General features: G+C 40.6%; 1 protein-coding gene across 4 annotated transcripts in view; it reads left to right on the top strand.

Annotated features, from left to right (window-relative positions):
• The window catches only part of ANKS1B (ankyrin repeat and sterile alpha motif domain containing 1B), an 839,347-nt gene that overhangs the window by 250,689 nt on the left and 572,974 nt on the right, over window positions 1-15,684 (top strand). For all 4 annotated transcript variants that reach the window (XM_036299864.1, XM_036299863.1, XM_036299862.1 and 1 more), the window contains exon 10: window positions 3,666-3,831. In XM_036299864.1, coding sequence (XP_036155757.1) covers window positions 3,666-3,831 — 166 coding nt within the window. The remainder of the gene's footprint in view (window positions 1-3,665; window positions 3,832-15,684) is intronic.

Below are 15,684 nucleotides of genomic sequence, written 5' to 3'. Positions count from 1 at the left end.
ACCCTTTGTTGTTAAAAATAAATTACTCCCAATTTCCTGCTTTCAGTAGAGTAGAGTGAACATAATTGACTCTTTGATGTGTGAGGGTCTGGTATGGTCCGAAAGCAATTGCACTGACCTTGACTACTTACTCTCGGTATTGTAAATATTATAGGGGAAAATAGGAGCTTGTGCTGCATCTTTACCAACCCTTGGATATGTCTTGGAAAATTTTTTTGAAATTATTAGTTTTTTCTTATTTGGCTTTTTCTTTTGGTAGTGAATTATACTATACAAAGGTAACCGATATCAAAAACAAAACATGGTTAATTGTTAAATTCACAATGCAGATAATCTGGTTTTATTTTCCTCTAGTAAACTGTGACCTTTCTGAGGGCAAGGATTATTTCTTATTAGTTTTAAAAAATCTGCGAATAGCATAGTCCTAGCTGTATGTGATGATGCCCAATAAATATCTGATGCTCAGTTAATGTCTATATAAGAAATTAAGATCTTGTAAAATGAAATAATTCTAATTTTTAGAATATAGTGAAGAATCAGTAATATACTAGTAGAGTTGGACCTTAATTTTATTCTAACTTGCAAGGAGTAACCTTAGTATATTAGTTAAGATTATTCACCATGAAAAATACTAGTGTGTTATGTGGGAATGCTTTTACCTCGAAATGGCAGAAAACCCACATTACAATGGCTCAAGCATTAGGAACTTTATTAGTTATTTAAGAAGCCTGGGGAAACTGGTCCTGGGCTACTTGAGTAGCTCAATGATGTCATCATGGGCCCAAGCTCTTTTTATTCTTCTGTTGCTGTCGTTGACCTGTTACCTTTTTAACTTTAGGCTTATTGCCTTATGGTTACAATGTCCCTGCCCTAGCACCGGGCATCAAAAAAGCATCCAGACAGAGGAACCTGAGGGCTGAGGCTCTGAAGCAGCCTCCTTGCATTTCTTTTCTCTGGGGAAGATAGTTTTTCAGAACTCTTCCAGCAAACTTCCCCTTATATCCAACTGACCAAAACTGAGTCTCATGCCTATCTCCAGGAAGCAGGCAAAGGAGTAGAGTCTTGGGAATGACTGTTCATTAAACAACAGTTTAGGCCACAGCTAGAAAATAGACATCCTATCTAATAATAGACAAACATGGTAATTAACCGTACCTCTGACACGCTTCCCATTGGCTAATCAGGGCGATATGCAAATTAACTGCCAACCAAGATGGCGGCCGGCAGCCAGGCAGCTGAAGCGAACAGGAGGCTTGCTTGCTCCAGTGATGGAGGAAGCTAAGGTTCCCTGCCTGCCGCTGCCGGCCTCTGAGCTTGCACTCTGAAACAATGTTGCAATTATAGAAGCTAAACAAACCCCAGAAACCTGCTTTCAGCCAGCCGGGCTTCAGCCAGCAGGACTGCAACATTGTTTCAATTATAGAACAAACCCAGATACCTGCTTTCAGTAGCCGAGGTCTCAGAGCTGCAGCCGGGCCTCAGAGCTAAAGCCGGCTCTCAGCTCCAGTGACAGCCATAGAAGGTAAATAAATCCCAGAATTAAAAAAAAAAAAAGAAATAAAGGAGAGGTTGGGAGCTTCAGTCACCCCTCAGCCTGAAAATGGCCCCCAGCCCCTCACCCAGACTGGCCAGGCACCCCAGTGGGGACCCCCACCGTGAAGGGGGTGTAACCAGCTGCAAACAGCCATTATCCCCTCATCCAGGCTGGCCAGGCACCCAAGCGGGACCCCCACCCTGAAGCAACAAGATGGCGGCTAATTTGCATACTGAAGGCGGGCGGCAGCGGGCAAGGCTGTCCGCAGTCTGGGACCGGATCTGTGACCCTGCCGGGCGGGGGGCAGTTCTTGAGGCTGTCTGCGGACTGGGACCCGGATCCATGACCTGGCAGGCGGGGGCAGTGCTAGAGGCTGTCCATGGTCCTGGGACCCGGATCTGTGACCCTTACAGGCGGGGGCAGCGCTTGAGGCTGTCTACGGGACCAAGACACAGATCTGTGACCCTGCTGAGCGGGGGGCAGTGCTTGAGGCTGTCTGCGGTCCCGGGACCCGGATCCGTGACCCTTCCCGGCCGGGCGGCAGCTCACACAGGGGCTGATTGGCCGGGGTTGGGCAGGGCAGGATGCCTGGCTTCCGCCCAGCCCCAGTCACTCTGGGCAGGTGAGCAGTGCAGAGAGCCTCTGGACAGGGGAGGCAGGCCAGCGGAGGGCGGCCTGTACTCCCCACATGGCGGTGGTGACAGCTGTGAGCGCGCCAAGCGGAGCCTGCAGGCTGAGCTGAAGTAGCGCCTGCAGGCCATCAGTGCCCAGGAGTGGCTGCGCAAGATCCACCTCCTGGCCCAGAAGGTGCAGGATCGCAGGGACAGCCACTGTGGCAGGCCAGACTGATGTCCTCCTGGCCACACCACGGGGGTTTGCAGATCTGCAAAGCCAGAGGCTTCTGGTGTGCACATCCCCCCCCCTGGCGTGCTAACATCCCCCAGCACACTGTCACCCTCCCGCGCCTTCAACAGTTGTAAACCAAGGCGTGCACAAGTTCCCCCACCTCTCCACCACACTTCCATCAACCCAGCATGCCTAACACCCCCACAGGATGTGCACACATCCCCTCTGATGCGCTCACGTCCTTTGGAGAGTGTCTGGGTGTTCTGGTGGGTGCTGAGGGTGGGCGCCTGTGAGATGACAGTGAGAGGGCGGAGTGGTGATGCTGTTCCCATGGAGGCCAGTGCAGCTACGAGATCACCTCTAGGGGGTTAATGCAGGTGCTGAGGCAGGAGCAGATGCAGACAGACACACCTGGTGGGCACGGGCGGCCCTTGCTGAGGTGCCTTCGGTCAGCATTCAAGATCAAGAACCCAGAGGCGGAGAGGAATTCCATCCTCTCAGTGAAACAGTGGGATAGTCGGGGCGACTGGAGAGGAGGAATGTGCACTTTGGGTGCCAGCACCCATGAGCAAAGGCTGCCCTGACTGAGCCTCGCTTGCTTGGGGCCTAGCTCATTCCTGCCGGGCAGCAGGTGACAGTACGTGCTTTTCCGAATTAATGAGAGAAAGCGTTGATTCTCCTGCTGCCCATGAAGGTGGAAAGTGAAGTGGGGAGACATGTGGGGAGTGAGCAAGGTTCCCTGTCTGGGGGTTCCAAATCTGCTGTTGGTTTCTTTCACCGCTGACTAGGGATATACAGGGTGTCCCCCCAAAATGTATACACACTTTGAATACCTGCTAATTCCAATGGTTTTAAGCATAAGAAAGAAACAACAATGGAGCTGTTATCCGTTAAAAGCGTGGGCACAAACAGGCAGTTGGACATTCCCTGAGGGGCCTCAGATTGTAGAGGGTGAAGGCCAGACTGAGGGCCCCCCCCCCACCCCAGTGCATGAATTTTGTGCACCGGGCTACTAGTATATTATAAAGAGAGATCAAGACAAGAGATTCTGAACTTTACTAGTTCAGTGATAAATTCTGGGGAGCCAAATTACAAAGACTCTTCTAAAAAGATTGCTGATAATATTGGAGTAACATGATTGCATAACTTATTCAAACAGATGAATCATCCCTTGTCAATCACTTTTGGGAGCGCTGATGAACCCGTTATCTTTCCTAGCTTTTATAAATTAAACAGGCTGTGTCTTTATCACAAAGCTATTTTTATTTTTTCTCCTTCCTTTCAGGAATCCTATCCAAAGAAGAGGAATTACACTATGGAAATTGTACCATCTGCTTCTCTGGATACGTTTCCTTCAGAAAACGAGAACTTTCTCTGTGATCCCACGGACACAGCAGTTACCAAGAAACCCTGCTCCTTAGAAATTGCAAGAGCCCCTTCCCCAAGAACTGGTAATGTGTCTTACAATTTGATCTGCATGCTTGTGTATGTGAAGATATGTCATTCATATTTTGAGTTCCCACAATATTTTCAACATGGAAATTCCCCAATATAATCATGATAACCTGTTTCTTTTTTTGTTTTGTTTTGTTTTGTTTTGTTTGCATTTTGAAGTAAGTCCTGGTAAGTCAGAGGGATTTGATGTGAAGTCTCTTAACTTCCTGGCAAGAGGCCTCATAGGAATGACACTGCCTAGGTGCATGACTCTCCATGGTACTTACTGTTCTTGATTACTTTTGCTCTTGGCAGCGATGACCTAAAGAGATAATTTATCAGTCTCCTCTCCTACACACCCAACTTATAATAGTGGAACAAGCGTAGGAAGGCCACAATTGACATTCCTATTCAGACACAGGGAAAACAGGGCCCACAGCAGTCCCAGCCTGTGGCTGTTATGAAGCTAATCAGACACAGTTCCTTGATTAAGGGTCAGTCCTATGCATAGAAATTATTCTCTGGGGCTCTAGGTTCCAGCCTCTGAGTCATTCTTCCTTTTCCATAAAAAACCCCCCATATTTACAGCTTAATGTCTTTCTCACCTGTTTCCTGCCTTAAAAATTTGAGCAGTCAAAAGATCTTTCATTGTGTACTATCTCTGTTCCTTCCAGGTCAAGCTGATATAATTTCTTTTAAAACTTCGTGGACTTTTTGTGTTTCAATTTATATTACACCCCATTAGACAAAAGCTTATATTCCAGATAAGCTCTTCTGAATATTGGGTGACTTCTGTGAGACAATGTCCTTGAGATTCTTAGAAGTCCTATTGTTGAACCGAGAGGATCTATAAGGTATGCCCTTAAAAATCCTTAAAGGGCCTTTCTGTTTGGCTTAAAGTTTCTATGTGGCTCTTCCTGAGATCTTGTTTAGGTGTTAAGGAATGATTTTGTACTCCCACCCAGACTTGATCATTGGCCTTCTTAATTTGAGATGATATTATTATTATTATTATTATTATTAATTATTTGCCATGTGGAGCTGCTGTAAAAAAGAAACCAATTTTGTTTTTATACCCAGAAATTCCTGGCTCCTTTGACTTTAGCAGGCCACTCTGCAGTTCTCTGAATTTTATCATAGGCAGCCAGAAGAAGCTAAGTTCTACTTTAAATATTCTGCCTGGAAATCTCCTTAGCTAGATCATAGAGTTCATTCGGTTCAGTTGCTATTTTCTATGCTACCGCAGATGTCAATGTTGCCAAACTTTCTACTATGACATGACACATGAATCCTTGCCTTGAGCTTCCAATTGCATTTTCTGTCCTTTGAGCTTTACAAACCGCTTCCTCATAGTGCTTTGGGCTTCCATGAATCATCTCCCAAAGGCCATTTAGCTTTTCACAGTCACTCACTGGGAGGCCCTTACAGCTTGTCCTGCCGCCCAATCACCAAGTGAACGCCACTCAGATTTTTGATATGAAAGCACCCCATTTCCAAGTACCACAATCTGTTTATTGATTGCTGCATAATAAGCCACCTCAACACTTAGTGCGTTAAAACAACAGTCATTTATTTTTCTTATAAATCTGCAATTTGGATAGGGCTTGGCAGGGGTAACTTCTTTCTGCTCCAAGTGATATCAACTGGGACAATGTTGCTAGGTTCAGGAGCATCCAGTTGCAAGGCCAATCCTTATTCATATGGCTGGCATGGTCAACTTGGACTTCCTCATGGTATGTGATGGGATTCTAAGAGCAAGCATCCTTAGAGAATGAGGCAGAGCTCTAGGTATGACATTTTATGACTTAGCCTCAAAGACAACATCAATTTCATTGTAGTTAAGAGGCTGCCTTTATTTAAGTGGAGGTAATTTAATCTTCCCCAACCCTTTAAGGAAATGTATTACTAAAGTTACATTATAAGAGCATGGCCAGTGCAGCTCAGTGCTTGAACGTCGACCTATGAAACAGGAGGGCACGGTTCGATTCCCAGTGAGAGCACATGCCTGGATTGCGGGCTCAATCCCCAGTAGGGGGATTGTAGGAGGCAATTGATCATTGATCCTCTCTCATTGATGTTTCTCTCTCTCCCTCTTCCTTCTTCTCTGAAATCAATAAAATAATATATTAAAAGATAAAGTTATATTATAAAAATATGTTCTTATAGCCACATTTGGAGAATACAAATCCCACTGTAACTGAGTGGGTTAAGAATTAATTTGCATGAATATGATTTTCCTCAATTGTGTTCAGTCATCTGGATTCAGCATAAAAGAAGTCAGTTTGCTTAACTGACCCAGGATTAATTCATAATTATTGGTCACAGTCCAGTGGCTTTTTCAGATGTAGAAGTGAGGCTGGCCCACAGTACCTAGAACAGTGATGGTGAACCTTTTGAGCTCAGCGTGTCAGCATTTTGAAAAACCCTAACTTAACTCTGGTGCCGTGTCACATATAGAAATTTTTTGATATTTGAAACCATAGTAAAACAAAGATTTATATTTTTGATATTTATTTTATATATTTAAATGCCATTTAACAAAGAAAAATCAACCAAAAAAATGAGTTTGCGTGTCACCTCTGACTCGCGTGTCATAGGTTCGCCATCACTGGCCTAGAGTGACCTTTGGGCTGTGACTATGAATTTTTAGGGGTGAGGGAGTCCAGTATTAGAATGGAAGAAATTTTATTTTTCATGTTAGGAATAGGGATGAATACAAGTCAGAGCAGTTTCTGTTCCAATTATAGATGGAACCTTATCTGGAAATCCACAGAATTTGCCTCCATGAGCACCATAGCAGGGTGAAGAGAGCGTCGGCATACCTGTCTTCTGGCTGGATGGGAAAACAGATTGCGTCCTCTTCCTCTTGATTCCATTAACCTGTAGCTTAGGTTTTTCATGGATCCAGTTACTTCCAAGTCTCTCACTCTGCTATGCCTCTTCCTTAGTTTTTCCTTGTACTCTCAGGCCAACTAACCAAGCTGATGAGTTCAGGGAAGTTACTGACCTATTAGGGCAGTGATGGCGAACCTTTTGAGCTCGGCGTGTCAGCATTTTGAAAAACCCTAACTTAACTCTGGTGCTGTGTCACATATAGAAATTTTTTGATACTTGCAACCATAGTAAAACAAATATTTATATTTTTGGTATTTATTTTATATATTTAAATGCCATTTAACAAAGAAAAATCAACCAAAAAAATGAGTTTGCGTGTCACCTCTGACACATGTGTCATAGGTTCGCCATCACTGTATTAGGGAGTTACTGACTTCTCAGGGAGTTATGGATGTTTTTCCTTTGTTACTAAGTCCTGTATTGACTGAAAGTAGGACTTTTGGATATGGAGGCACCTCTTGATGCATCTGAGTCTTTTAAAGGCACTCATATTGCACTGGGTGGGTAACTACCCTCCAGTTCCTCATCCACTCAACATGCATTTATTGAGTGCCTCTTGTGTTCTAGACATTGCACTACATGTTGCAGAGGAAACAGAGTGAAAGGTACAAATGTTGATCTTTAGGAGCTTAGAATGTGTTAAAATTATGGGTAATAAGTGCAATGAGAGAGGTAAACATGAGGTTTTCATGGGAGGGCAGGAGAGAGTGAGTGGAAGCTTATTGAGGGAGCTGCTGCCTGATCTGAGCCTCAAAGAAGGAAGAGTTGGGTGGATGAGAGGGACTTGTATGTCCCCCAGGCTAGGGAATGCTCTTAGGGAAAATGCATAATAAGAGTGGCATGCAGAAGTTTGGGCCTTACCCCACAGCAGGAGCAAATCACTGACAGACTGTAAGTGGGGATGTGACGTGATAGGTTTTTGTTTTAAAATGACTCTCTGGAAGCAATGTGGAGAATAGATTGGACAGAGATGAGACTAGAGGCAAGAGGATTAATGAGGAGATCAATGTGCAGTCTCAGCAAGAAATGATGGAGGACAGGACAGACGCAATGGCAGCCCTGAGGGAAGAGGGACAAAGCTGAGAGTGAAGCTCATCCCTTCCTGCCTTAGGGATTCCGACATCTGTGAAATAAATAGCCAAGGGAACTAAAGTGTTACATGTTAGGGAATGTGTTTTATAGTTTTCGGTTAGTTGTGTTGGATAAAATGACATACGCTTACAGATAAAATGGGGATCTCTACACACACAAGAACTGGCTTCTGAAGGAGAAAGGGAGAGAGAGAGAGAGAGAGAGAGAGAGAGAGAGAGAGAGAGAGAGAGAGAGAGAGAGAGAGAGAGAGAGAGAGAGAGAGAGAGAGAGAGAGAAGAAGAAGAAGAAGAAGAAGAAGAAGAAGAAGAAGAAGAAGAAGAAGAAGAAGAAGAAGAAGAAGAAGAGGGGGAGGGGGAGGGGGAGGGGGAGGGGGAGGGGGAGGGGGAGGGGGAGGGGGAGGAGGGGGAGGGGGAGGAGGAAGAGTTAGGAAAGAGATATGATGAAGGGATGATCAGATATTTAGAGGGACTATTATGGTTAAATTGTGCTCCCCCTCTCCTTTTTATGGAATCCAACTCACATTCTAGTACCTCAAAATGTGACCTTATTTAGAGTGTTTGGATAGAAGGTCTTTATAGAGATAATTATGTTGAAGCAGAGTCATTAGATGAGCCCTAATCCAACATGACTGGTGACCTTATAAAAAGGGGGAGATTTGTTTACTGGCGATATGGAAAGAGAAAAGATGATGTGGAGAGATACATCTGAAAACCAAGGAGACAGCTCAGAACAAAACCTCTCTTGTAGGCCTCAGGAGACACCAACCCTGCCAAAATCTCGATTTCAGGCATCTAGCCTTCAGAACTGTGAAATAATACACTTCTGTTAAAATACCTAGTTGGGAGTGCTCTGTTACAGCAGCTCAAGGGAACAAATATGGGGACCAAAACTGAGCACACAAACTCAATACTACACAGAAGGGAGGGGTGAATGAGAATGCCTGGGATGTGAGGGCAGACTCCGCCTGGCCTGCTTATCTCAGAGGCTAAGCAGCTTGAGGGTCATGGCTGTGACCGGCAGTGTCATTCATAGATATAGAATATACAGTTTCTCAGAAAATCACAGTTAATATGCATCTTAGTTACCTTTCTGTGGGCTGTCCCATGTATTAACTAGGATGAGCTAGTACAAAATATTATCTCACCCTGACCACAAGGAAAAAAATTCAGCATTTCCACTGGTTTGATTTAAATATGAAGCACCTTATTAGTAAGGCTATATTCAACAAAGTTTTGCAGTCCAACCAGAAAATGAGGGATGCTTTTCCCAAGGTGCATTTTAACTAATGCCTCAATGACTACAGATTTTACACAGAGTAAGACATGATATTGCTGTAGTACCAGGCTCATTAAATAAAGAATAACAGAAGTCCAGTACTTCCTTGGTAATTTGCTATCTGAGACTCATATTTATGCAGTCAGTATTGAATAATATTTTTCCCTTATTGTATCAGGAAAAAAGAACCGCATATAATCACAGTGGTGACTCAGTTGCATAAATGAATGAATAATCAAATGAGTGAATGAATGAATGACCATTATCTTTAAAAGAAAATGGCTGTAATGGCAGAAAAAGCCCTTATGAAATAGTCAGATGCCATCAAAGATAATGTTTTCTTATCTGCTTTTCATTTAATTTTAACCTTCACAGGGGAATATTTCTATTTTATGGTAACTAGGCAACCTGTTATTTTGAATCACTTAGTACAGGCTTTGCACACTATGGATGCTCAATAAATCCATTTTGATTAATGAGCAATTTGCAGCAACACTGTTTCCAATCTTGTTGGAAGAGAATAGATGATCTCTGATAAAAAAAGAACACAATCATAGGTACATGCCAGGATAGTGTGGATTTTGGTTACCTCGATGCAATTTGCTAATGTGCTTACTGGCTGTGGTCAACTTGAAATGGAAAGGTCATCTGGTGAATAATCCTCCTCTCCCCCACTACACTTCCACCACTACCCTGAAATGGATCATTTCTATGGTGATTCTGTAACTTCTGCATACCAAAATATTTTTTGAAATGAATGGTGAAGCTTTTTGAATTTTAGTGCCAAAGTTTTGAAACTAAAAGAATTCCGACTGGACCAGGACTAATGTTTATCTCTGCTTAGCAAGTGAGTAATGTCAACATAATTTCTGTGGGTATGTTTAACTCATTTAAGAGAGCAAATGTTTTTAAGCCCATTGGAATCATTCTTTTACATATAAATACTGGCCTTGCTGATAAGAGCCATTTTTATCAAACAGCAATTATTTATTTGGCATTTGTTATGTGCTGTCTTAGCCATTTAGTAAAGCAGACTGGCACTCGGTACATTTTTAACCCAATGTTAGTTTATAGAGGGGTGAAGGGAGGAGACTAGGGCAGCAGTACCTGCAGGGAAATCACCCATAGAAACAGTTGACCAATTTGAAAATGTAGTTATCTCAGTTTGCTTAAATTGGTGGAATTTGGCTATATGTGGAAAATAATACCCTAAACAAAAAGCAAATTATACTCCTTTCCCCTCAGATTAATTTTACTTATACAATATATGAATAACAGGAATTGCAGAATAATATTTCTAAAAATACAACAGACTCTTTAAAGTGATTATGTTAGGAAAATAGACTTTTTATGATGTCATTTATGGTACCCTCTGGAACAGTTTCTCCTACAATGTCAGACTGTGTATAATTATGAAATTAACAGTCATTAATTCATAAATTCATGCTCACCAAATTCAAGCTGGACCTCCACTCTTTCTCTCCTTTACTCTTCTCAAACCTCTGATACTTTTTCCTACCTCGTCTCTCACAGCATATATTCTCATATTTTAATTAATAAAGAAAATTGAAGCCATTAGATGGAACTTTGTTAACATCCTCCATGACAGCTGAGATTTTTCTGAAAGTTCTAAAAGTTGGGACTTCCTCAAGGCTCAAAGTCCTCCCTATTCATACCTCATCCACAGTGTGGCTTCTGTTATAATCAACATGCTAAGGACTCCCAAATACAGCTCTCTAGGTTATACCACTTCTGTCAACTCCAGGATAATCTGTTCTTCATTTTATCTATCTATCTATCTATCTATCTATCTATCTATCTATCTATTCATTTATCCATCCATCCACCATCCATCCATCCATCCATCTATCCATTTATTATCTATCCATCCATCCATTGTCTACTGAATATCTTCACCAGCATGTCTCAAAGGCATATCCTAACATATCAAAAACTAAACTCATATCTTTCCCCTCAAACTTATTGTTCATTCATGGTTTCTTATCTCAGTAAATTATTTAATCACTCATCTGACTTCAGAAACCTTGGGATCCTTGCCATCACCATCTCTATGAATTCCTATATCCAATAAATCACTAGTTCTTATACTTCTTAACTGTAATAAGTAGGAGGGTGAGGGTAATTCTGTAACTTATTATATATATATCCAACTATCCCTCAAATCTATTTTCTCTTAATCTCTACCTTCACCAACCACTCTTCTGGATTATTTTAATAATAAAATATTAATTGTCCTATTTGCCTTCCTTGAATTTATGATTTATGTTACAGCCAAAGTCATCTTAAAAATCACAAATCTGAATGCATCACTTCTCTGATTAAAAACTTTTAGTGACTTGTTATTTTGTCATTGTTCTTAGAAAAATGACCCAAATCTGTAATAAGGTTCAAAAAGCCCTGAATGATGTGCTGGTTTTTCTTGTGGTATTTTATTTTATTTTGTTTTGTTTTATTTTATATTTAGCCTCATCTCTTACCAGTCCCCACCTTCCCAACTGGGTAGATAAAGAAGAAATGAGGACAATGATGAGAATACAGAATTCATCTCTAGAAAAGGGAAAATGGAAATCTTTGCTCCATGTTAAATTGTATTCCTGCTGTGAGTATAAAAGAGGAGAGATGAGTTAGGTTTAAATAATACTTGGGTGGTTCCCATTTACTTTCTGGGAATCCTAAGACATTTCAATCTGATTTATGAAAGCATATGGAATGCAATCTAACTTTTCCCAAAGTTCATCTAAACAAATTGCAATTGGATACAATATATTTTTCTTACAATATGTGAAGTCTGTCATCATGAGTATTCACATAACTTGAAGAGTATAATAGCATATCAAAGAAAATATAAATTCAGATGTTAATAATAGAGTAAGACTAATTTGTGGCTGTATTTTATGCCCAAATACCACATCACCAAAGTAAATATGGGTTCCTGACTAGTGTAGACTTCAAACAAAACTCTATATAGGTGGTGATTTTCATCTAGTTTTCCTAGAACTTATTGAAATTTTGAGTAAAAATCACTAATTTTATGAAATACATATTTAATTTATATGACAAATCTATTTTCAGAACTATATTGTATGTGTGCACACAGGGAAAATTACTCTAAAACATGTGACCAAAACCAGCAAATATTTGTTATTTCAGGGTTTTTGTGGGTCCGGAATCCAGGAGGGGCTTAGAGGGCGGTGATTCTGGTTTCAGACTTTCTGTGAAATGGTCATTTCCAGGGGCTTAGAGGGCGGTGATTCTGGTTTCAGACTCTCTGTGAAATGGTTATTTCCAGGCCTGACTGGGCTGCAAGGATCCACTTCCAAGCTGACTCATATGGTTGTTGACAAATTTTGGACCAAATGGGCTATCAAACTGAGGGTTTCAGTTTCTTGCCATGCGATGGGGGCCTCTCCAAGTGGCTGTTGATAGTGTGGTTACTTGCTTTCCTCAGTGTAAGATGTCTAAAGAGGGGGGCCACTAGATGACACACCCAAGCCTGTTTATAACTTAACCCTGGAAGTGACATCTCATCACTTCTGTATTTGTTTGTTGGAAGTTCATCAACAAGTTCAACTCACACTCCAGGGGTGCGAAATTAACAAAAGCATGAATGCCATGAGGCAGAGAGGGATCAATCTGGCCCATTTTAGAAGCTGCCCACCATGTATTTTATCTGGTCAAGTAGCTACTTGGTCAAGACTATGGAATATGCACAGCTGTTGTTGGGGAAAGTAATGAAGGTTCAAGTGTTTCAGTTTTCAATAGATTTTAAAGAATTGCTAATTCTTAAAAAGCCATCGCTAGGAGAAAGTAAAAATGTAATAACTATTTGGAATATTAAATAATGCTCTAAAACAATTATTAGATATTAACTTCCTCAACTAGTACATAGTGGGCTCTTCTCACTGGAAATATTGAAACAGAAGATATTTGGACTATTTTACTTATGATTCTTATACAGCCTGTCTCAGAAATGATGGTCATGTCCCATTACTAAAACAAAGTTACTTCATTTTTATTTTAATCCCCACCCGAGGATATTTTTTCCATTGATTTTTAGAAAGAGTGGAAGAGAGAGGGAAAGACAAAGAGAAATATTGATGTGAGAAAAAATTGGTTACCTCCTGCACGAACCCTGACCAGGGCTTGCCTGGGCCAGGGAGGAGCTTGCAACCGAGTTATGTGCCCTTGACCAGAATTGAACCCGGGACCCTTCGGTTTGCAGGCCAACGCTCTATCCACTGAGCCAAACCAGCTAAGGCAAAACAAAATTACTTTAAAATACAAAGATTCAATTGGTTATTCATTTTTTATTTATCCATCCCATGAGCATCTATTGAACACTTATTGTGGACAAGGCATAGCCCTTGTGTTAGATATAATGTTTTTTATTTTTAAATAATAAGTACATTTCTACTTTTATAATGAAAATCTTAGTTTTAAGTTACATAGTGAGGAGAATATTCATATTTAATATGAATATGGAAAAAAATGTATAATATACCATTCTCCTAGGTTTGTCCATAAGAGGGAAAATATTTCCATGGGAAGTACTATGACAGGGGTGTACAAACCAACTATCTGGTCCACACTTGTTTTTATATATAAAACTTTGTTGGAACATAGCCACATCCACTTGCTTACATATTGTCTGTGGCTGCTTTTGTGCTACAACAGCAGGTTGAGTAGTTATGAAAGAGACAGTATAACCTACAGAGCTTAAAATACTATCTGCCCTTGCAAAAGAAGTTTGCTAATTCCTGACTTAAGGCCAACAATTAAAACTTGTACTTCAGGAATTGCTAGACTAATAACTATTAAATACTTTCTTGATGATTACTTAGTGTTACATTCAAGATCATTATGATAATAGTAGCCACATTTATTTGAGCACCTACTGTGTGCCAGGAAGTATGTTAAACAGACATACATACACAGATACCCCATTTATTCTTACAGCACTATGAGAAAACACTGTTTCACAGGAAACTGAGATTAAATATTCCAGGATTGCAGTTTAGGTTTGTCCAGTTCCAAAGCCCAAATCTGTACTATATGGCTCCTCCATTTCTCTGTATTACTTTCCATGAATATTATATTTTATTCAAAATGAGCTCTCCCTTATTCTACCAATGTGGCTCTTTCCAATCCCTCTGCTTTTTTCTCACCCTACTTCCAACCTTCCCACCCCTTTATTTATATCTAAATTGTACTAATCTGTCAGAGACCTCCTTTATCACCACCTGTTCGATGACACCTTTCCTGAATCTCCAGCCAGAAGCAATCTCAGTCCTATTTGTCAGCTACACAGCAGTTAACAAGGCCTCTGGTGTCCTTTAACTGCTCTGTACATGCTAAAGAATGATATTAAAATTCTATAACACTGCCCATGCGTTATTTTGTATTCACAGAATGCTTTCCTCTAAAAGCCCAAGTAAACTAGGAGGTTTCTTATAAGCTTATTATTGTAGAGGAAACTGACAATCATAACGCATAATCTAATGAATAGTAAGGGAATCTGTCTAGAAGATGTTTCTTATTGCAATCTAAGATTGCAGTATATTCAGTAATTTTCTCTAAACAGTTTTTACACACCTCATTTCATTTTCATCAGCCATGTTTTGTAGCTGCAGGTGTGAGATGTGGGTCGATCATGTATATCTTTGACACAGGCTGCCATTTTACAAAGTCCACTGGATAATTGGTATTTTTATAAGTAGTATAATAAAGGCTATTTGAAGGCATAAATCTGTTTCCTAACGCTCTTATGTATGTTCTATGCTTTTCATTTGAATTTTCTCTAAACATTAGAGAAAAGGACCGTGGAATTATAAAAGCCAGGTCACCTTTCCTCATGTCACCATGGGCATTGTGATGGTTGCCACTGACACACACGTTTTGCTTTCTTTGCTTTATTTCACTTAGTACTTTTAAAGGTGTGCATTGAGCTATGGAGGGGATAATGGAAATATAAGTCTCTGAGGTAATAAAGTCTAGTCTAGAAGAGATAATGAACAGTGCACAGTAGTATAAAACCAAATTATTGGTATAATGGCAGAGATCATGGATTCAGGAGATAGAGACACTTAAAGTCTTTTCTAAAGAATTTAGTACTTCATTACCCACTGTCTTATACTGTGTGTTAAATTACTTGTAAGAAACATTCATAAACTTTTGCTTTATAGTCTGCTTAGAGTACCCAGCAGTTTTTCTGTCTTTGATCCAAAGGCAGTCAACAGGGCCAGTCCTTGCAGTAAATCATTCCTCAGTGGATCATTCCTTATTCCTGGAATTCAATTCTGTTCCTACCTCTTTGTATTAATAGCTTAAAGGTACTGGCCTCAAATCCTACCCAATTACTCACAATCATTAATCTAGATGTATTATCTAAAACACATTAGTAGTTATTTTCTTGCTTCTCCCTCTGGATTTTCTTTCCATTTCCATATTTTATTTTAATTCTGATGATATTTGGTTTGATAGGGGAAAAAAACTCAAATTTATTAAATCTGTACAATACTCAAATTTATTAAACCTGATAACATGCTAGTTATTTTTCATGTGTGTTCTCTCATTTTATATGCACGCAT

This window comes from Myotis myotis, unplaced genomic scaffold (assembly GCF_014108235.1).
Source record: "Myotis myotis isolate mMyoMyo1 unplaced genomic scaffold, mMyoMyo1.p scaffold_m19_p_3, whole genome shotgun sequence".
In the NCBI taxonomy this organism is placed as follows: Eukaryota; Metazoa; Chordata; class Mammalia; order Chiroptera; family Vespertilionidae; genus Myotis; species Myotis myotis.
This window is presented reverse-complemented; position numbering and strand designations above follow the sequence as displayed.